The sequence below is a fragment of the Plectropomus leopardus genome, chromosome 14, assembly GCF_008729295.1.
Source record: "Plectropomus leopardus isolate mb chromosome 14, YSFRI_Pleo_2.0, whole genome shotgun sequence".
Classification (NCBI taxonomy): Eukaryota; Metazoa; Chordata; class Actinopteri; order Perciformes; family Serranidae; genus Plectropomus; species Plectropomus leopardus.
Window position 1 is genome coordinate 5,891,258 of NC_056476.1, and position 23,397 is coordinate 5,914,654.

Genomic DNA, 23,397 nt, shown 5'->3' on the forward strand with positions numbered 1-23,397 from the left:
CAAAGTTCCCTTTTTAGTTTGGAGAAACGTTTCTCTGGTGGGTCGGGATCCAAACAAGCTGCTCTGGGTCACAAACAAAGAATAAACTCAAAGGGGAATTACTGAGTTCTTCTATATACTTGGTTGTGATTTCCCGACAGTGTTTCGGTCCCAATTCAAACCCAAACAGCAGAGACATTCGTCTTTATAGTACAGTTCACCGCACAGGGCTCGAGACGGTGTCAGACATTATTGGACTGACACTGTTTCAAGACCGTGAGTTGCTAATGCAAAGAAGTGCTCATATAATACAACAGCATCCCGTGTCCCTCGAATATGACAGCAAACAGGTGATCAGTGATGACAGGTGCTCGGTACATAAATCCATCCGCCACTTGCACAGGAGAGCGAATTATACAGATGGGTTCAAATAACACAACAAATTACAAATGATCTGAGACAGCTTTTTTTTTTTGACAATGGGAAAAAAACCTGAAGCTTTACATTCATGACGCTTTCCAAAAAGTGCACTTCAATAAAATGCACAATCTTGAACTCCAGCTTGAAATTAAGAAAAAGTATGTAAAGCTTTTGTGAAACTGTAAATTCTGCAATCAAGCCATTAATCAGTTTATTTCTAAAGTAATAATTTACATCTTAAAAGGTTCTGTATGTAACTTTCAGAAAATCCTCATTATTAGTGACAGACCTCTAGGGGAACAGCATCCTGCTGTTCGTACTCTGTAGCCGTGAGCAAACACCTTGGCATCGACCAAAACAGTGACAAACACGAGACTGACCCTGATTGACCATCTTCACATTGATGAAGGCTGGAAAATAAATATAAATCATAGGATAACGTTATCGGCAATGTTCCTATATTTCATTTGGACAATTGGCTTCATAATGCTAAGTGGCTTATCATTTGAAAATTGCATAATCAGCTGACAAAAAGAAGCAGACATGTAGATAAGCTAAATTACAGCTAGTAGGCTGACATTAGTTCAGGTTATAGTTAACTCATTGGCCTAGTTTCCAATTTTTCCAATGGCCACTCACGGTACTGCAGTATAAAAATCCCCTGATGTACTAAAGACTACGCTCTCCTGGTCCCAGATTGTGGGGTTCTGAATAACCAAACGGTACCATGCTTCTTCCTCTCTGGGGTTTTCCGGCAGTTAGCAACCTTTAAGTTACATCACCTTCTGGTTTTACTTGTCACGAATCAAAGTGTACTGATCCCACAGGGCGCTGGGCGCTCGAGAGGGGGGTCAGTGATCAGACCCCCTGCGTTCAGTCTTGCTCTTGCTGAACTGGAGCTGCTACATGGCACCAAGTCTTCGTGTAACATAAACATCATGTTTGGACTCTGTTGTGGTGGGTGCCAGTTAGCTACTGTTGCACACTGTTAGCGCTGTATGGAGCCAAAGAGAGGCAAGGCACTCAGGAACGCGCACATGGTCAAATCTTTGAAATTTCTAGGAAAAATTCGACCCGAGTCCTTTACACAGAAGCACGTCCCTAGGCTGCTAAAGGCAACCGAGAAAGTTGGGGTAAGTCTCATTTTTTAAGTTGCAACCCATTCACACATTAACATTTAAAAAAAATTAAAGCTAGTAAAAAGTTACATACAGAACCTTTAAATGACAAATGGGTTTCTGTGGGTGAGATAACTCAATAAAAAAAGGTTATTCCGTCCTCTAATGCATTAACAACCACCTGGGTCAAATGATGTTATCAAATACTTCTCATGGTTTGTTTTAGTTGCTTTAGATAACAAATTTGTTATCACAAATGGCGATACAACAACTGTCAGAAAGGTAAAATATTCACAGCAAATGTCTTCCTGTAATTTCATCACATTTTTTTATATCACCCCCATTAAGTACCGATTAAAGCTAGAATGGATTCATTTTGTTAGCACTAATTGACCCAGATTGACCCTATAACCAAAGGCTAACAGTAGGGACCTCCTCATGTTGGGCCGGTGGGGGGCCGGGGCCGAGTTAAGACCAGAATCCAGGTCTGTAGCGGAAAGGTGAGTCTTTGGGAAAGCTGATCTCCGGTCTGCAGAGCGGGACGGTCCCATCGCGGCACTGTCCCTCATCCAGCTGATCCAGCAGGTTCTCCTTCCTGCGGGGGGAGTAGGGCGTCGGGGCCTCCATGGGGGTGGGCAGCACCGCCGGGTCTCTTCCAAACTCCACAGTGGGAGGAGTCTCTGTGCTGGAGGTGTGGGCGGGGGAATCACCGTTACCCAGGTTTTGTCCGTTTCCTTTGGGCCTTGTGTCCGCCCAGAACACATCGCAGCGTGCCCGCGGTGAAGGCCGAGGCCGAGCTAGAAAGTCAAGGGTTTTGGGGCGTTCTGGAGCACAGCGGCGACGGGGAGTTGGAGGGAACACGAGATTCGGATCGGGAAGCCGGGGGACCTCAGGACAGTCTTCTTTTAAACCTCTGAAGCCACCTTAAAAGGGAGAGGAAGAAGGAAGTTCATTATCATATTTCTAGACTGAACGGTAATTTATTTTCTCAATTAATCCATTATTCGTTTGGTCCTTGATAACGGTGAAAAATACATATTAATATCCAAGACCACAAGGGGACTCAAACTCCTAAATAATAAAATTACTAAATCTGAAAGACAGAAAAGCTTGTAACTATCAAATGATTATTTGTGCTTGAAAAATGACCAAAACTATTATTCAATTTGCAAAATTGATTGAATAATTGAATACTTATCATTCTAGGTACCATAAATGTTTGTGCAAGATTTCATGGCAACTCATCAATAGTTGTAAAGATATTTCAGTCTGGACCGACATGGATGTTCACCAAGCCTCGCCGCTACTTTGAGTTAAAATACATTTTTAACATTATATGATGAAATATGAGGGAATTAAATATCAACAAACTAACCATCTGTTTCAGTGTCAACCTTCAAAACACTAGCTGGATAAATATGGACATAAACATGGGGCTGCAGCTGTGAGCCTTTAGTTCCAGCCAGCAGAAAGCTTAACTATTACCAACATTTGCTCTCCATGTCTGAAACGCCTCGCTGATCTCGACACCTGTTTTATAACATTTATTGTCACACTCTTTTTAAGAAATCCGTCTTCCTTTTTGGAGCTGCCTTGCAGTGTAGGCAGTTGTTGCCAATGATAGAATAACACATTTCTCTGCAGGATTCTGCACCATCCAATCAAGCTTTCACCATCTAAAATGGACATGCACACCAAGCCCTCAGGATCAGCGCTGGGCTTTGAACTCAGTTTTCGATTGAGACGAAAAGTAGAATTACACTGTAACATCCTGCCATTGGGCCCAAAAAGATTTTTTCCAGTAGACTATAAATGGAAAAAGAGATGTCTATAAATCAGTGAATACATTTTGGAGCGTCACAACCCCTGCAAGATAACTCAATCCATTCAAGAAGAGGTGCAGAATTCTAGTTTTCTCTCAGACCAGTTGAGCTACAATGTGGACAAAGTTTATAACGGGATTTTTACCAAATGATTCCAAAAATAAACTGCCTACCCCACCAGCTGTAACTTAGACACAAGGCGTTACCTGTGTTCTCTAATGCAGTTTTTTCGGGCAATGTTTCCAGATTATTCGTAGGGCAGCTCTTCTTGATGGCCCCGTCCGATGGTGTTCGACGGAGGCCCCGTGAGGAACTTGGGGCACATGGTACATGCGTGGGTGTGAGAGACTGGCGGGGGTTACGTTTGAAGCTCTCGAGGTGTGTGTTGACCAGAGGGTTCATCGGGGTTTGGATGGCGTGCTGCTGTGAGAGAGTAGGCTGTTTGAGCGGTGAGGCGGGGCGGCAGACCAACAACTCCTCGCTGTCAGAGCGCAGCAGCGAGCGAGTGGAGTTGCAGTCAGACACTGATGATAAGGACAGCAGCGTGTAAGAGGCGGGCAAGCCTCGTTCAGGCAGCGTGGGCGCCGATGGTTTCAGCGGGCTTTCGCGCCGGAACAGTCTGCGAGTTGGGGGGCTGGTGCTCCGCCTCTGGCCCCCTGTTCTGTGGAAGAAACCCTCCCATCGTGGTTTGATGCTCTCCTCCGGCTGGGCCAGAGTCAGCAGGTTGCAGCCAAGTCCCACAGCCGCCAGAAGAGCTCCACAGCCCAGCAGGACCAGCTCAGAACGCCGCCCCCCACCAGGGCTCTTCCTGCATGGCGGTGTCCCTGGAACCTGTCCACTTGGGCAGTACTCATCACCATCATCGTCAGCAGCAGCAGCAGCAGCAGCCGTGTGGCCCTCCTTATGGAAGGGGATGCAGAGGTAGGACTGACCAGGAGCTGCTCCTGGCTCAGAAGTGAAGCAGCAGTCTTCATTTTCTAAAAACAAAACATTCACATGGTTATCTAACATACATAAGGAGTTTTGGAGGAAACAGTCCAGGAACTGCCCACTGGAGTGTTTCCCAGAGAACTACATATCTTCAAGGTCGGCTGCCAGAAGGAAAGCTGGCTGGCTGTTTATTGCAACGTCACTTACTTCTGAGGAGCCAAAATAGCATTCAGTTTCCCCTTTCGCATATATGCTCGGTAAGGCCTGGAATTCACTGTTGCCGATCTGTCTGTGTTTTCTGTCATTTTTTATTACAAGCTGTTGTCTGTGTTTTGTTTTTTTTTTTCTCTTCATCGCTCACAGGTTTTTCAAAATGGCAATTACCAATGCTGCATGGGCTCATGTGTTCAACCAATTACTGGACACTTACATCGCTCAGGGTTCCTCTTGTGCTGGCAGAGCACATACTCGAAAATAGGAGCTAAAAACCCCCCCCCAAAATCTCAAAAGGACACTCAGGTCCAAAAACACCCACCAAAAAAACAGTTAATGTAGACAGGCCTTTTCGGACTGGAGCTACTTTTTCATAGTTTTAAAAACCCTCTTTTTATTGGTGCTTGCGCCACAATAACTAGGAATGATCATTGTTGTTAGAATGCACTTTTTTAGCTCTTTTTCAAGAGTCGTTTCTCTACCAGCACAAGATAAACCATTAGTGATGTAAATGCACAGTAGTTGGTCTGGACAAATTGCACAAATGAAATGAGCTGAAAGTCCAGGTTTTACTGAGCATGTCACCTGTGCGACAGGGGAAATACAATGCAGTTTTGTCTCATCAAAGCAAAAATGGCGACTGTGGCTCAGGATTGACCACTGATCCGGAAAGTTAGCGGTTGGATCCCAGGCTCCTCCAGCCAACATGCCGAAGCATCCTTGGACAAGACGCTAAACCCCAAATTGCTCTTGGTGTTGGAGTGCACGTGAGTGTTTAAGAAACTGAGTATCAGGTGGCACCTTTTATGGTAGCCTCGGCCACCAGTGTATAAATGTGTGTGTGAATGGATGAATGTGGCTCGAAGTGTGAAAGAGCTTTACAAGTGCAGGTCAGTTTACAAAATGATGTTGCGATACCAAACACCAGCTGGCCAGCATTTCTATTGACATTACAAATGCAAACAGAGAAAAAAAATACCTTGAAGGTAAGTGTTTCTTGAGGACGTCCCCAAAACTATTTGGTCTGAAAATGCCTTTATTCACTGACACAGTAGTCTGTGTCTCACAGTGGAAAAGCCCTGAACATCAGTCTCTCAAACAAAACGTGACCTGAGGCGACATTGTTAGATGAATTCCATCCGTCTAAGTTTATTTTGCTGAGTGTGCCTGGTGCCTTTTTGGGATCAGCTTGTTTACATTCACACAGCTACAAACATGCACATCTGTGAGTGTCTCTGGTCAACCACTAAGAGCCATGTGGGAGTGAAGTATCTCACTCGCTCACTTTCCCCTTCCAGTCACTCCATGCCACTTCACAAGCTTTCAGAATACAGCTGTTTATCATGTGGAGTGTTAATACAGAGAGAAAAAAGGTTTTAAAAAAGCATTTTAATGATTTTAGCACATTGTTAATTTTAAATATGTCTTATCATTTTACTATCATAATTTTCATCATCTTATACTGTCATCCGGTATTGTATTCTCATTTTTTTTGCTTTAGTCTGATTGTCTGATTATAAGCCTCAGTGCAATCCTTTGGGCATCTTATAGATGGTATTTAGGTTATTGTTTTGGGTTGCTGTTTCTTTGTTTTTTCTTGAAATTGCCAAATTTATTTCCTTAAATCCCTCATTGTTTTAACTCTGGGATCAACCTTGAAAAACACTGTGTCTTAAAAAAGCAGTTTATAAATAAAGTTTTTATTATTCATTATACAGTGTACCACATAATAGAAGTGATAAGCTGGTCCTGCTCACCCATCTCCACAAGGCTTGGCACTCCAGGCACTGCTGGACTGTGTCTCGGGGATCTGCGAAGGTTCGGGGCGCTGCAGGAGCGCTGCCTGCTTCCTTCATGCGGAGGCTTCACGCTGTCAGGGAGACAGGACGAATAAAGATTTTGTTGTAAGTCGTATGTAATCTCTGTGTGAGGTTATTAGGAGAAAGACAGTGGGTAAGGAGTATTTCTAGACTCACCTTGCGTCAGCGCTGTGCTCCCTGTACGGGCCACACCCGCGGGTTCTGCCCTTTTTCCTGGACCCCTTCCTCTCTCCCTCCTCTTCCTCCTGCTGAAAACATGTGCGACCCCAGGCGGTACATCCCTCCCGGGGAGTGACTACACAACACATTTTAAAAAGGAATACATTATAAGAATGAATACTACGATGAATAATAATTGAACTGAGAAAACTAAGTTAAGTGAGGGAACTCTGACAAGCGTTAGGGTAAAACTGATCAGTTAAATCGGATCAGAATTTAAGTATGAGACTGGGATGTTGCTTACGTTGGATGGCTCTCAGGCGAGGCAAAATCGGTGGACTGCTCGGAGGACTGGAGCTGCTGCTGAGCAAACTCCTCCGCCGATCATGTGAGGGAGACGCCTGCACTGTGATTTTGTGCTGAAAATCTAAATTTAAAAAAAAAAAAACAGCTAAACTCCAGAGAAATTGTGAGAAATAAGGAATTTGATTGACACAATTCTAATAAAATATAATAAAAACTGAACATCTAAAGCTGCTGTGTGTAACTTTTTGGTAAAAATAGTTTGTAAATTGCATATATAATACACTATTTTTCAGTGACCCTTTGCAATTAGGCAGGCATTCCCAATGCAGGGAAACCATGGCAACAATATTAGAAAGTAATAAGAAAAAAGACGGTAAAGCAAAGCTAAACATGAATAAGACAACACATACCCAAATACAGTAGTGACACCACCTCTGCACTGGCGATAGCCATGGCAGGAGGCATTATAGTTGGTTTTGGTGGTCAAAGGTCACCGTGACCTCACAGAATCATATATTGGCCATGATTCAAGAATTCATTCACAAATTGTTACATAATTTCACACAAATGTTTGATAGGATAAATGTGCAATTTCACTGTAACATCATAATGTTCTGCAAAAACACTTTTCTGGCCCTTACCTGACACCATAACTTAATCTGGTCGGATACTGAATTGGTGAATCTGTAATGGTTGTATAGATCTTTTAAGCTCCTTGTTTGAATGGAAGCGTTAAGATCCTTAAAATGTAAAATTTAAAGTAAACTTGATTATTATGATGACGAAAATTATCAAATATGTTGTGTATATTTTTCAAAAATGCATCACTGCCGTTTGTTCGCAGTACCTGAGGGTAAGCTGATCCTGTTTCCGTCCTTGAGTTTGAGGCGGTTGCGGCGAAACTTGCCCTGCCTGCTCTCCACATGGGGCTTCTCCTGGTAGAGCTGGTGAATGATTATGTTGAGCTCTCGCTCCAGGATGTGGATCTCCCGCTCGGCTAGCTCCTGCTCGCGCCTCCTCAGTGCCTCCTCTTGGCATTTCTGCTGCAGTGCCGCTTGGGTCAGCTCCTCCTCCCACGATCGCAGCTCCTGAGGGAACAAAAGAGGAGGAGGCGAAGGAGAAATCGATGAAATCTCAGAAACATCTCAACAATAAACTCCCAGCATTAAACTTTATAATACACACAGATTCCAATATGGATGTAATTCACAGACTGTGAATAAGCACCTCCTACAAATCAACTTTAAAATAATCATAACCATCCCTTTAAGACGTCTTTACCTTCTCCTTGGTCCTCAGTTGATCGAACATTTCTTGGATCTCCAGTTTCCAGTCGTCCTGCAGAGAGTGGAAGGACTCTGCTGGCATCTCAAAAAAGCCTGACTCCTCGATGGCCGTCAGCTGGTCGAGAATAGTTGAGAACTGCGGTCGGGAGTGAGGGTCTGGGCTCCAGCATTCTGCGGCAAAAGATAAAACAGCGTCTCAAAAACGTTAGGCCAATTTTGCCTCAGCAAAAATGCATTTTGGTTGTTAAAATGGATCCCGAAAAGTAATAAAAATATTCTGTTTTGTTGTATTTCAGAGGCTTTTCTTACTTAACAATTTTCACGATTCTAATTTAATAATAAATGTTCAATGGCATCTTTCTGGCACATAAACTAACATTTATTTTTTTGCCTGTGGCTCTCTACTACAAAACGTCTAGACACAGTTTACAATAACTACATCATCATGTCAAATTTTGAGGATAATGCTTTGAGCAGGAAAGTATTTAGTTTCTCTCACCTTCCATGAGACGAGCAAAGGGTTCAGGACAGGTCATGGGAATAGGTAAAGCCAGCTTGTTCATTGCCACCCCGTACGCCACCGCGAGACCGTCGATACCCCGAAATGGAACCTCTCCTGTCAGCAGCTCCCACAGCAGCACGCCGTAACTTTATTATTAAAAAAAGAAAAACAGAGAAAATACCGGCTGAATAAATCTGAAAATAAGCATAAATACAATTTGAATATACACCCTCCAAAAAATGTGCTTTCCTTCCGTTTCATCCTGCATTATCCTCCTCAGATAAGGAGCTCGGCGTAAAGTGTAAAAACACCTCTTGCACAATATAAAACAATCTGCTTCTGAAGATAAATGTGTGTATGAATATATGAATGTCAAGCAGGATGTTTGCTGAAAAACAGCGCGAGTCTACAGCAAAGCACGCCGTTTGAATAAATGTCAAAAAGGGGATTAGAATGGCATTATTACGTGCTCGTTTAAATACCAAGGTGAGACAGAAAAGGTCAATGTCAGAAAATCTCAACAGAGAAGTGCAGCAGCTGACAGATTCATGTGACTAATGCCAAAATTGAACACTGACGCACTGTGAGGATAACCAGCAACACATCAAATAAAGCAGGAGTAAGTGTGTTAAGATAAGTGAGTAATGGATTCTTTGTAGTTTCATACTGGGTTTCTGGTTATATTTCTGTAAACCCAAACTAAAGCAACTAAAGAGAGAAACTTAAAGGGATAGTTCAGATCTTCTGAAGTGGGTTTGTACAAGTTACTTATCCATAATCAGTGTATTACACACGGAAGAAATCAACCTGGAGTCTTACTGTTGCTTCGATCACTTGTGCTTTTTTGTGTTATTGTGGGATTTTGAAGGGTTAGTTGAGATTCACCAAAGTCACACAATAGCATAAAAAACATAACTGATAAAGACAGCAATAGACCAGCCGCTCCTGTTTTCAGTGATGTAAAATTCATTTTTTTGTGAATGGAGTCTGGTGGCTTTTACAAGAGCACGTTAGAGGAGCTGAAGCTGTTAACAGCATCAGAACAGGCTGTCTGACGTAAAGGTAAAGCAGTGAAAAAATACTCTCAATATAGCAGTCACTGTTAAATTGAATTTTTTTCGGTGACTAAAATACGTTTTGCTGCTGACGTCCACAGCAGTACATTGCTTAGCTTCCGTGTCTGCACTTCTTTCTTCAAACTAGGAGTGTGATCAAAGGTAATTCACTGGCTATGGATACAACCCCTAAAAAAATCCAAACTATTCCTTTTACATCAGACAGAGATCTAATAATATCTAGAAATATTGTAACAAACACCACTATTATATGGATTACAGCACTCCTGAGAAAATTTGTCCAACTATCATTACTGTCACAATGCACACTGCCTTCTCTTGGCTCTCTTACTGATCACATTTTAATCCTGCTTTAGAGGGAAACTCCCCATTCAGGCAGGAACAGCTGAGCTGGACAGGTAATGTGGCTGCATGTGTACAGACAACACAACAGACTGTCAGAGTGAGAGTGAGAATGACGACACACAGCACTAAACCATCTCATAGCATCATAGCATGGTTAAAATGAATCACAGTTAAATTACATGCTGAGATAGGTTATCTTTGTTTTTGTGGTCCTTAAACGGGATGATCCGAATTCTTTAAACCGAACTACGCTTGCCAAATGTATCAATACACAGAAGGAAGCGTACTGACCCCCTAGGAAAGCCGCTCAGCCCTGCAGCTTGAACTGCAAACAAGGTCAATTATGAATCTTCTTATTTTGAATTTTTGGGCCACATTGTGTTTATATTTTTAAAACTTTCCTCAAGCTGAGAAAAGTTATTTAAAAATCTGTGTCATCATCACAATGTAAAGTCTATGAGGCGAGCGGGAACTCGCAGGTGGGGCCAATGGGAGAAACACGACTGCGCACTAGGCAAGCAACTCCACTGGAGTGTATAAGTATACTATTTTTGGTCCGGTGTGAAGGTATTATTAAAGTCTGACACATCTACTCATAGATGAGTGATAAATTTGAAGGGTGTAGTTCAATAAAAAAATAGTAGTTCCCCCACGAAACTGCTCACAACAAGGTCTGTGGATTATCTTGAGTAACTGGGTCATGATTTCTGGAAAAAGACAGATGTTTTTCAAATATCCATTTTTTGAAGGTGAATGCCATCTAGTTCCATTAAATTGGAAAATATGGATTTTTGATTCTGGGTTGAACTGTCTCTTTAAGTCAATGAAATCTTTTAAATTTGTGGAAAAACAAGATTTACCGTGATGAATGTTCATGCTGAAGGAGTACACAAAGCTCATGTTGAATATACATTGATATGTACTTTTGTAGATTCATCTAGTTTGTACCCGTCTCATAAAACATATCATGCTGTTCTTTTTCCCAAGTGCCAGTCTGAGCGTGGTTACCATAGTAACTGCTGCCAGAGCTGAACTTTTTCTTCTGCATGGTGAACAAACTGATCCTCTCTCTGGCTCTGTTTTCAGACTGACTCTACCACCTGGGTGTTTGCTGCATAAACTTCTCCTTCCTCTGCCCACCTCCAAACGTCGCTACCCTTGGAGAACGTCGACGAGCGGATGACTTCGGGAGCCATCCAGGCGTAGGTGCCGGCGGCGCTCATCTTGGTGGTGCGGTGCCACTCCCGAGCCAGCCCAAAGTCTGTGATCTTCAGAGTCTTGTTGCTGAGGTCCTCCATTTCGACCCTCTCGAGGATCAGGACTGGAGTGGTCGGGGATGGTGGAGCAGGAGGTGATGATTTCGGTTTGGGGATGGGGAGGATGTTGGGGGGAATACGTGCAGATTGGCGGTGAAGTAAAAAGGTTTCAGGTAACCATCACATTGTAATGTTGGGAGGGGCGGCAGCAGGAGATCAGACCCACGATAAAACACAATGCGTGAACGCAAAACATGGTGGATGAACAAAACAGGGTGCAGTTTAGGGAGGCCGTGATGAAAGGATTGGAAGGATAAAAGCAGAGTGGAGAAAAAGAGAACAGAGAAACGAAGAAACAGTGAGCCACTACAACGGGAAGCAGAGATGAAAAACACCGACCTTGATCAATGCTAATGATCTCACTGTGTATTTCACATCTCAAACATTTAAACTACAGAAATAGCCTGCTTTGACACACCCGTTTGCTCTGATAAGCTCTAAAAAACAACCCAACATGCACCAAGTAGTGCTCCTCCTAACCACATGCTTTCTCTCCCCCATTCAGCTCCACCATGCCAGGCCATCTGCTGTGGCTGTGCCCAGTGGAGAGGGTGTGTCTGCAGGCTGCGGTGCACATCAAGCGCCCCGCTTCATCTGCTGCTCATGTGGCTCTAATGCTACACAGGCACTTTCCAAAGACACTGAAACCCAAACATGTGGCTAAAGTAAGCCCCACTCCCATGTAGCTGGAGAGGTAGAACATGAAACAGCTGATTCCCCCTGAGGCCGATCACGCTCCAAATGTATGCACTCACTGTAATGCACCGTGCTTTAGATAAGAGCATCGACTAAATGGCATGTTATGTGAAAGGGTGGTGGCGGAGACAGTTGAAAGATTGAAGGTAAAAACTGTTGTTATTTCTGCCTGTTTTCTGAGCGGTTTACAAATAAACACATAACGTGTTTTTCATACTTTTTTTTTAAGTATGAGTTAAAGCTGCAGCAGTTTTGGTTTCCCACCTTCCCACCAGCAAAAGTATATATATTACGTCAGAGTTTGTTCTTGGCATAGACTTTGTAAAAAGAAGTGTACATAGCCACTGTGACATCAGCTATTGGTTTGTGGACTACGACCCCGAAACTTCTACTTAGGCAAGTAACAATCTTTTTTTTTTTTTTTTTATTTTGGAGTCAGAAGTGATCATATTTTGGTGATAGTGTGGAGGTGTGTCCCGAGGTAGCCACACCCTAAAGAATATCCCTGCTTTATCATCTATTTTACTCTAAATAGGACAATAATTTAACTAAATGATAGCCATGTGGTATTAAGAGGGAGACAAACCAGGTGTTATGAACTGAGGAATTATCTAATCAAATATGCAGAGAACATAAATTTGAACATTAGATAAGCTTTCACCTGCAGTGTCTCCCCATTAAGAATACTTGAAACTAGTGATTGAGATCATAAACAAACATATCTGACGACTTCAAATTTTGACCTGATGATGATGTTAAATGTAGCATCAAAGGATCAGCAAACTTATTGTAAATAATCCGATTACAGATCAGATTTCTAAGGCAATACCCAAATCAACATCACCATCATCAACTGATTTGGCAAGTCCGTGGACTACCAGAGTCGTTACGATACATCTAGTCTTTGAGATATTTCAGTTTGGACAAAAGCGGTGGACTGGCCAACATATTCATCCCTAGAACGAGACTGCTAACATGGCTAAAAATTAAACTGTTTATGACGCTTTGAGAAAAAAGTTAAATAGATGCAAGAAAGAAATCTTGACTTTTGTATCTTTTTTTAGGGAGGGAGCTTCACAATGCTGCTGCCAAAAACTTCATTACCACAGTGACGCATCACAGGGTGAGGTCTCAGTGTGCCACATCCTGAGCGACTTCTGTAACCACCTATTAGACCGAAGTTTTCTAAAAAAGGACCCACATCACAAGAAGATGGGTTCATGTGGTAATTTCTTAAACTGATGCAAACAGATGTGAAATATGTCCCAATTTAATTCTATGTAATGCCCAAAAAGTCTCTCTTTGGTCCAGAAAAAAAACAAAACAATGGCATTCTGCTTTAAAAGCACATTTTTTGAGAGGCAGTTTCACTTCTCAGAACTTAGATTTGGGCTCAAAGGCAAGAAAAGAGAGAGAAACTTTGAATTAGACACTAACATGGATTTAAAGTAAAAGTAAAAGCATAAACTGGCATGCTGCACTGTCCTGTTCTGTGACGAGGACATGGGTTTTTCCCTCGGAGCCCAGGGTGGCAACTAGTTAGACTGACTTAACACGTTAAAGCAGCCTATTGGGAGTGAAGCATCTGAGCTGATCACCAGAAAACGGGCCAATGGCAGGCAGGAAGCTTGTTGTGTGTATAGTCGGAGCCACCAATAGGGTGGAGGCTGGGGCAGAGCACTGGACAAATCCCCAGTAATAGGCTTGGGATTTAGGGGATCCAGTTGGGTAAAATGCAAGATTACAACTGCTCCACAAACATACATGCAGACTCCTTTTGCTTTCTGCTCTCTCTTCTGGACAGTGATTATCATTAATGTAAATCACAGCATCTAACAGGGAATGTGGGCTAAACAGAGTGTAATTAAATGTATTCGAAGGGTGCATTAAGTCCCACAGACAAAACAAAATAAATCTGCGGGGGTTTGAAAAGGTTGCTGATCAATTAAAGTGAGAAAATCATTACTTTTCCAGGTCCTGGCTTAAAAAAAAATCTGGCCTGTATTTGGTTTAAAAACAACCTTCCCTCTTGTATTTACTAAAACCCATTTTCCTCTTGAGATAAAAATGACTACTATGAGCATCCATAATCATATTACAGTCCATTACAGGATGCCATGCGTTTTGCCACAGGCCTGATGATACTGCAATTTCTTGAATCCCCGTCAGCTGAAAAAAGTTTCACCTTAAAACTATGCAAATTCTCACTGAAGGCTGTAAAGAACAATTAATATCAATACTGAACAGTAAGTTTGTAGTTTACCCTATAATTTGTCAAAAATATTAATGGCACAGATGTTGCAATAACTCACAAACTTGATTGCTTATGTCTGACTAAAAACCAAGAGTAAATCCACAATAATCAGAAAAACATGCAGCAAAAAAAGCTGAAAAAAATGGTTTAATTGATTTGTTGATCTACAGAAATGTAATCGACAACTAGTATAATAATCGATTTGCTGTTCAAAGAGTCAACCTGGACCCCATTTACCCATGTTGTTGTTTCTATGTGAATAATGGAGACAAAACTTTTTGAACATGGTACAGTATTGAGAGAGAGTTCAATTTTGTAGTGGGAAAACATGCTGCAAGGTAATCTCTCAGGGCATTTGTGCACCATTAATTTACATATTTGGCACTTACAGGCTCAGATTATTATTAAAAGTGTCTGACATTATGGAAAGGGTCCCTACAAAGATAGACCTTTTTGTTTAGCCGGAAACAGTACTGAAACTACACCATCACACCCACCAGACTCCATTTAAATAAACAGCAATTTCATCATTGTAAAACACACATCACTCGAAGCAGACAGAAATAAAATAAAACTCACAAAAACCATCTGGATTCCTCGTTCCACTGTTGAACAATCACAAACTCTGGTATGATTGAAATAAACTATTGATTCACCCAGTTAGATGTGAAAATATGCTGCCTCTGTACATGCTAAAATTACTGTGTATTTGAATGGATTCTGGTGGGTTTGGCGATAGTGATTTTGGGGCTGTTTCTGCTTCAACATAAAGGATCTTAATCTTTAACATGAAGGTCTATCTTTGTACGGGCCCTTTCTATAATGCTGTCAGACACCTATAAACACAATATGAACCTGTCAGTGGCAACAACAAGAACTTTTAGTGGACTGAATTCACATTGCACAAATGAAGTTACAGTTACATTGCAGTTTCGTGTATGGGATGATTTATTATTTTTCTCTGTTTTCTATAATTGTAAACTCAACATATTTTGGACTTTGGTCAGACATAACAAGCAATGTGGAGATGTCACCCTGGGCTTAAGCACATTGTGATAGGAATTGAATTTTTCAGAATTTCAGCCTTACAGTCAATTATTACTAAAGTAATCATCAAATTTGGAGCTGATTAATGTTAAAATTAAATCCTTATTTTGGAACTGCTATTTTGCTGAACTTTACTAAATAAACTATCACTGCAGAAAAAAAACCTGTGATGGTAATAGAGAGGGAATCTTACTGTTGCTGGACTTGAGGTCTCGGTGGATAATGGGGACGATGGCCTGGCTGTGGAGGTAGAGTATTCCTCGGGCAATCTGCACTGCCCAGTCCACCAGCGTGCACGGAGGGATGCGTTTCCCAGCGAGGGCCCTGTTGAGGGGCCCGCCCCGTGCATACTCCATGACCAGACACAGGTTGGGCTCCTGCAGACACACACCCAGCAGAGCCATGATGTTGGGATGGTTGAGCATGGCGAAAAGTTTGGCCTCCTGACGCACGCTCTCCAGAGTCTGCTGTGGGTCCTCATCAGGGTCCCGCCGTGCTGCCTTCACCGCCACCTCTGAGCCCCGCCACACTGCACGATAGACTTTTCCAAAACCGCCCACGCCGATGATTTCCTCTAGGGTGAGCTCGGAGAAATCGATCTCCAGGACTGAGGAGGAGAAAAGGACAAAGATGAGATATAGTGAGACAGACAAAGAAAAATACGTATTCCAGAAAACAAATACAATCTGCTGCCACATTATTGATTTGCACAAAGCTGTTACATATTTGCACAAACCCCTCCAAGGACATTAGAGGTCACAGTCAGCATGTCTGGAGCTGGTCAGGACTTGCTGTTTTCCTCTCGAGGAAGGGAAATGTTTGCTAACAAGGACCTCAAAACCAGGTCACAGAGTTGAAGGATGCTTTCACTAAGCCACTCTGCTGCCCCAAATACAGACTGTGGTGGAGCTCCTGCTATTACACAAGTGTGAGCATCTGTCCTCAAATCTGCCTGAGAGAAGACAGGACGGAACGAGACACAGAGGATGGGTAGAATCGAAGATCTCTTGAAATAAAAGGTACAATGTTGTGAACAGGAGCCTTTGTGCCTGTAAACTCTCACGTTGTTGATTCCTAACAGTCTACGAAGCAGACTGACCTTGATGAATATTTCAGGTGGGATGGTATGTGAAAGTAGGCCAGCTGCTGCTGAGGATGAAGAGATGGAAGCCAACAAAGACTGAGACAGCCAACAAAGACAGCTGAGGCGGTGTGGTCCACCCAAACAAGCGGGGCCTTAAAACATGTTTTTATCAGCCTATTAATGCTAAAGTAGGTCTACAGATAGAGGATATGTAATTATCTGTGGGTTTGTTTGTTTTTTGCTGTAGAGCATATCTTTCGCACAGCTTGCCCAGGGGCCTTCATCTGCAAAATGTCACTCAAATTAGCATGTACTGATCGATTAAAGACTTAAAAAGACCACAAAGAGAAGCAAAGAAACTGCACGGACCCACTAAATAACCATAAAGAGACACAAAATGACTGCAAAAAGACAAAGTAGTAAGTAAAGTAACCATAAAGGGACATAAAACAACCAAAGTGACACAAAAAATGCAAAGAGACAAACTAATGAAACAGGGAAGCTGTGAAGGTCTGGATAAAACGCACTATAATATTAATATTTCTCAACAAGTTGCAATGAGTCATTTTATACTGATGTGTTTGTGATATTTGTGTGGTGGAGGAGGAAGTCTTGTTTCCAGCTACAACTACAAAGAGACACAAAAACACCACAAAGATACAAAAACAACCACAGAAACACAAAATGACTGCAAAGAGACACAAAACAATCACAAAATGACTACAAAGAGACACAAAATGACCTCAAAAGAGATAACCACCAAGAGATAACAAACTACAAAAAGGGACACAAAATGAATATTGAGAGATACAAAACAACCATAAAGAGATAAAATGACTACAAAGAGGCCCTAAATGACTGCAAGAGACACAACAACCCTTAAGAGACACACCAGACTACAAAGAGATGCATGACTGCTTCAAAGAGATGCGAAACAACAAAAAGTGACCACAAATTCTTTATCTTGCTATGATGTAGGTGGTGGGGCCTTTTGGCCCTCTGTGCCCAGGGGCCCACTGCCTCATTATCCACCCATGCTTGCACACAAGTGTTTTCACTTTGTACTCCACAGTGCAGTGCACTATGGGTGGTTTTCCGCTTACTGCATCTCTCTGAGGTCTTGACTGCACATTTAGCTGCAGAAGCTTTTTCCCTGCAAGCTCATTTATTTCTCTCTTGCAGCAAAGTCTTGTTGCTAACAAGATGACAGTGAATGCATATCATGCTCTCTGCATAACAAAGCTTTTGGACTATGTTATGGTTATGCTGCAAGTCTAGGTACTGTCTTGTCTTGGATGCACTGTAATTTGAGGCGGGGTGCACCAGTGACCGCAGCTGGCTGTTTGTTTGACACTGGGATGAATAATGGTCCTGAAGCTGTGAGGATGCCTGGGCCAGCCTGTTTCTAGGCCAACAGGAGGAGTGCACTGCGCCTACCATGACACAGCACTCTCAACGTGCTGGCCTTCTGACAAAAGACAAGGGAAAGACACAGCAGCTCTGTGCTCTATTTTAGTGTAGCACCCCGGTTTCATGCAGGCACAATGGGATACTCACGGTGCAGAGGAGGCACGCAGTACTGTTGCTCCGAGGTGTCTCGGATTTCCTCCGGAATGCCATTCCCGTTGCTCACATAATTAGATGGGAAAATGCCAACGCGGTCTGCTATCATGCCGGTCCACCAGCCCTCATCTCCCGACACCAGGGAGTCTTTGGACAGGACCTCCACCAAGTCCCCTTTACGCAGGCTGAGCTCGTCGTCCGCAGTCGCCTCATAGTCGAACACGGCGGTCCAGAAGCCCGGTGCTGCGGGTGCCGCAACCGGCGCCGCGCGGATGCCATTCTCCGGTGTTGGCCAGCGAAAAACATCTGCCTCTGCTTCTTCCGACGAGGAAACGCACGCCTTAGGACTCAAACTGTTGTCCAAAGCGGGTTTGAAGACATCCATGGACGCGATCCATAGGGGCGACCTGGATCACTGCAGGCGCATCCACCTGACGCGGCTGGCTGCTGGCGGCTCGGTGCGCCCTGCGTCTGCACACACACAAAGCTAAGTAGCGGCTAATCCCGCACACAAACACCGCAGGAAAGCACCATTCTGCAGCATAGTCTGTCTGTCAGCTGGCTGCTAATCAAACACACACAGCTCCAGCTTGGTGATTCTCAATGCACAATCCTGCATCCAATCATCGCTGAAACTCCTGGTCTTTATTTTAAGCCAATTGTGCCAACGTGCGAATCATCCCCGGCTTCCTATTGGTGCGCAGCCACGTCGGCAACACTTTGTCCCGCCCTCCCATCAGCGTCAAATGCTGGTCACCTTTCACACAGCGTGAACCTGCTCCACGTCGATTAAACACATACAAGCGCTTTCTTTTCTTCAAATTGTCTCCTTTATTTAGTTATTGACCCCCCCTCAAAAAACAAAAATAACCAAAAAACATAACAAAATACTCAACTAATGTTTACTTCCATGCACAATTCCCTGAAATAAAAACAGAATCCATAGCAAGGAGTAAAAAACAGTCAACATAACAAACAGTAAAAATGAACAATCCCAACTATTTCAGTGATGTGATGAGAGAAGGTGTGTGTGTATGTGTGTGTAGCTGAAGTTCAAACAATAAACCCTCCACACTTGTTGAAAGGATTTGCCCTTTTCTTTAAATTTCCACCAGTTCATTAAAAAACCCTAAATATTGTGTGGTATGACATCAGGAATATACTGTAGTTTTAAAGACAGTTTCACCCAATCCAGGTGGACAGACTGTACAAACAGCAGAGATGCAATAACAATGTTTCACCTGTTTAGTCTGCAAAATGATCAATGATCAATCGGTGACAAATCAGCAATGACTAGACTTCAGTCCATTCACTTCAAGAAGGCCTCTTTGCAAATTCCATTGGCTGGATTGGACATTTGATGTTGGTATTAACTATAAATAGATACAGTATATAATCAAGGTAGTCACAGATAGGGTAAATGAAATATGTGGACAGACACGATGATGTGTATGGAAGCCAATTTCTGCCAGAAAAAAAAGAAAAAAATTGGTAAAAAAATAATTATGGTAAAAAAAAAAAAAAAAAAAAAAAAACATACAGCAATTTTTACTTACTATATCAAAATAAAAATATAGCGAATCAAAATGTAGGGATAAGTCTTCTTTAAAAAAAACAAACAAAAAAAAACATACTAACTCAGAATTATGATCTACTGAATCACACCTTTGGTCTATAAGTGCAGTCTATAGGGGACCTAAATGCCAACATTGGTTATCTTTTTCATTTTGTTGCATTGTCGGTATTAATCTTAATTGTTGGGATTTATTTATTTTTTAAAATTTACTCTCTGTATTACTTAAATTTACTGTTTTAATTTGGCATTACCTTGCAATGTGTTAGTTCCCATTTCAACCATGTAAAGCAGTTTGTAACTTTGTTTTGAAAAGGACTATATAACTAAAATTGATTATTTATCAGATTTAAAAATAATGAGTCAAAACTAAGAAATAGTCTAAAATTGAGTTTAGTGACTCAAAATTATGAAAAAGAAAATAAAAAGTGTTAAGTTGTTTTTTTAAGGTAAATTAATATCAGATAACACTTCTAAATTTTAGTTATCAAAATTAGGATTATCAGAAAGTAAATCAAAAGCGTGAGATTAAAAATTATTATAAAAATGAACATTTTTAGCTCAGTCAAAATGATAAAATTATATATAAAAGCTATGATATAAAATCCAATAATTTTTAAATAATAAGAGAGCTTTTGAAATAGTGATTCAAAATTTTAGCCCATAAAGTCAAAACTTGAAACAGTAAGTCAAAAGTATGTGGGGAAATGAAAAATAAAAACCTCACTAAGGGAAATTATGACATAAAAAGTAAAAACATTTTGTTTTTTTCTCACAATTTTTATTTTCAAATTTTATAGTTTTGACATTGCTGTTTTTATTTGGACTTTTCATCTTTATCTTTTTGCTTTTTCTGGCAGAAATGTTCCTCCATATATTTATGTGACAGCTGAACGTTTGTTTTGCTTTTGATTTGATTTTTTTACTTTGAACATTAAACTCTTTTATTAGACATCTGGCACAATGAAGAACATTTTTCAAAGCCTGACTTATTCTTCATCAGGCAGTGAATAGAGACTTTAGTGATCTTGAGAGTCTGAGTGAGAAAGAAAGAACAGATCAAAATGAGAAAGACAGGACACTGATTATCAATTAAGCTTTCATGTTCCTCAAAATGCCTGGATTTATTACAGATATTAACAAAACATCCTTCTAAAGTTACTTTTCTGCAGATACAGGATGATTGCCTCAGTGCTGCTTTAATAAAAAACATGTCAGATCTATATTTGGAATATTCTGTGGTTTGTTTACAAAGCAGTTCCTTTGCAGCTCTGCTCTTGGCTACTTAAACAGCATTTTGAAAAATGCAAAACAACCCACACAACCAGGAGGCTTTGATGCACATATACAGTGAAGGTAAAACAACAGACATGGAAGATTATGAGATACTGGACAGATGAGCAGTTTCACAAGAAATGGAGTAAAAGTATGTTTTTAACGGGATGAATAATCACCTCACTTGGTGTCTGGATTGGATGAGAAAAGGAAAATTAAATGCAAGAATTAAGATTTATTTCCAAACAAAAATCCATAATCTCATCAATACCTAGACCCTGTATCCTAAAAAAAAACATACCTCCATGTGTCCAGTTTGGGACAACGCACTTGTGCTTTTTTACTGCAACATATTTTAACAGCAGCATGTACTGATGCAACACGTTATTGTTTTGAAAACCCTTAGCAATTTTGGAGTTTAAAAAAAAAAAACAACTTTTATCTTGAGTTTAATGATTTTGGTTTGTTTGTAGAAACCCTTCAAAACGTATAACCTCTTCATTTCTGAAAACTCGATGACAGTGACAACATGATAAACAGACTGTCAACAGGATTGAAAGACACAAATTCAGGCTTGATTTAAGTCAGTGCAACCAGTGTTTGCTTATGAACCAGAAAGCTGCTTTTATTCCACATCAGTAAAAGAACAAAAACGGGTTGATCTCAAAAACACCGTCAGCTTTGGAAATTTGCTTTTTTATTTTTGACATCTCATCGCAGGCCAGGAAAAACATACCCATTCATTAAAAATGTGCCCCATTTTCTGTTACACAAACAAAAATGTTAAAAAGAACAGTATTCACCTAATCAATGAAGCTTTCCTAACAACTTCATCAATCACAAGTCCAATACCTTTCCCATAATATTTCACTGATTAAAAAAAAGACTGGTGCCTTGAGAGGTGGTGTGTATGATAAATATTTGTCATCTTTTACAGAATTAAGACATGTATTTGTAAGACAAAATGACAATTTTCGAGTGGTGCCCTTGTGCACACGGGTGCGAAGAGGACGCACAGCCTGGCAACATGCACAGCACACAAACACACACTGGCCGACGTTCAGCTCAACACATCCCGGCAGATAAAAATCAACAACCAAATAAACAATACAAATAGCCACCAGAGGCGAAAGATTTGAGAACAATTCCTTGACATCATGAATACCTGCTGAACTCAAGACTGAAAATATTTCCTGCTGCAGGAGTTGAACAAGGGAAAGGGTGACAAAGTCCAAAAAATAAAATAATATAAAACTTCACACTTCCACTGACACTGGCTCAGATGAAGCGACTGCAGATAACCTGTACTGTAGATGAGATGTGAGAGTCGTGTTGACATGCTCCCCCCCAGGACACCTATACTGTGTCTATGTAAACATACACTGAAAATTATGTACATAATGTGGGTTTTGTGTTGCCTCTGAACGGGACAGTCCGCCCAACTGTCCTCCCTCTTGTGCAGCAGCAGTGGACCCATCACTCTACTCTGAATGTGTGTGTGTTTATATGTAAGAGAGAGGAAGAGAAAGATAGATAGAGACGGAGTGGGGTGGAGCAGGTGTGGTCCAGGGCCGGGAAAAGAGCATCCGATTCAGCCACGAGACATATTTACAACACTGCTCACCACAAAGGAAGAACACTGAGGAAGAGGAGGAGGAGGAGGAGGAGTGCTCAGTAGAGAAGTAGAAGAAAGGATGACCAGAGCGACTGGAGATTGACATCCCTCTTGTGGAAATACAGTGTCACTGCCACTTACTGTCATTTTTTTTGTTTAATTTTTATTTTATTTCATTTTTTTTAAACACATGTTGCATCCCAGCTCTTTGGTTATCTCTTGGGTGATTTTTAAATTAGCCAAGAACTGACTGATTATATACTAACATACACTTTTATGCAAATAAAGTAATAAACATATTTTCTGCTGCTTCTTGGGAGTTTTAAATTATTATATTTTTCGCTCTAATTTATTTTTAAAAACAAAGCACCAGTCGTGTGTTAAAACAGCATTCAATATCAATCATATCAATATCAGGCTACTTTTAAATTCAGCCTGGAGCTATCTGCTGCTCAGACACCCACACCTGCTTCTTCAAAGAAGAGTTTCAATCCAAAATGAGCACCACTTACTCTTTACAAAATGAGCAATGGTAAAAGTTTGGATGGAACAACATGTGATTTGAATCAATTTTTGAAGTGCTACCAACAAAACACTTTCACATCTGAAATTAATTTTCTGCAATTGTAAAGAAAAGACTGATTTTACCTTGTTAACAGAGCTATAACTGATATTTAGCAATGCATTAAAAATGCAATGTAAAGGTACAAACACATAAATATCATGACATAACCATTCAAATCATTCATATATATATATATATATTTCTAGGAGCACAACCCTGTAGTTCCCCTCAGTTTCATTAAGTATTTCAGCAGTTTTATCTGACTCCACGAAGTACTCTAGCAGTTTTAGTTAACTCAACTAAGTATTTTTGTAGTTTTAGCTTAATCCACAAATTTTGGCAGATTTAACTTATTCCATAAAGCATTTCAGCAGTTTTAGCTAAATCTTAAAAGGTGTTTTAGAAGTTTTAACTAGCAGTTAAAGCTAATTC

General features: G+C 41.2%; 1 protein-coding gene across 1 annotated transcript; it reads right to left on the minus strand.

The window, feature by feature from the left end:
• Positions 1–1,977: 1,977 nt before the first annotated feature.
• Positions 1,978–18,336, minus strand: map3k9 (mitogen-activated protein kinase kinase kinase 9). The gene is made up of 11 exons (XM_042500094.1): positions 17,932–18,336; positions 15,484–15,897; positions 11,118–11,298; positions 8,554–8,702; positions 8,050–8,225; positions 7,616–7,856; positions 6,767–6,889; positions 6,460–6,598; positions 6,241–6,353; positions 3,547–4,317; positions 1,978–2,440 (listed from the first exon to the last, which is right to left on the minus strand). Exons 1-11 carry the CDS (start codon positions 18,320–18,322, stop codon positions 1,986–1,988), a joined length of 3,153 nt encoding a protein of 1,050 aa, XP_042356028.1. The 5' UTR covers positions 18,323–18,336; the 3' UTR covers positions 1,978–1,985.
• Positions 18,337–23,397: the final 5,061 nt, after the last annotated feature.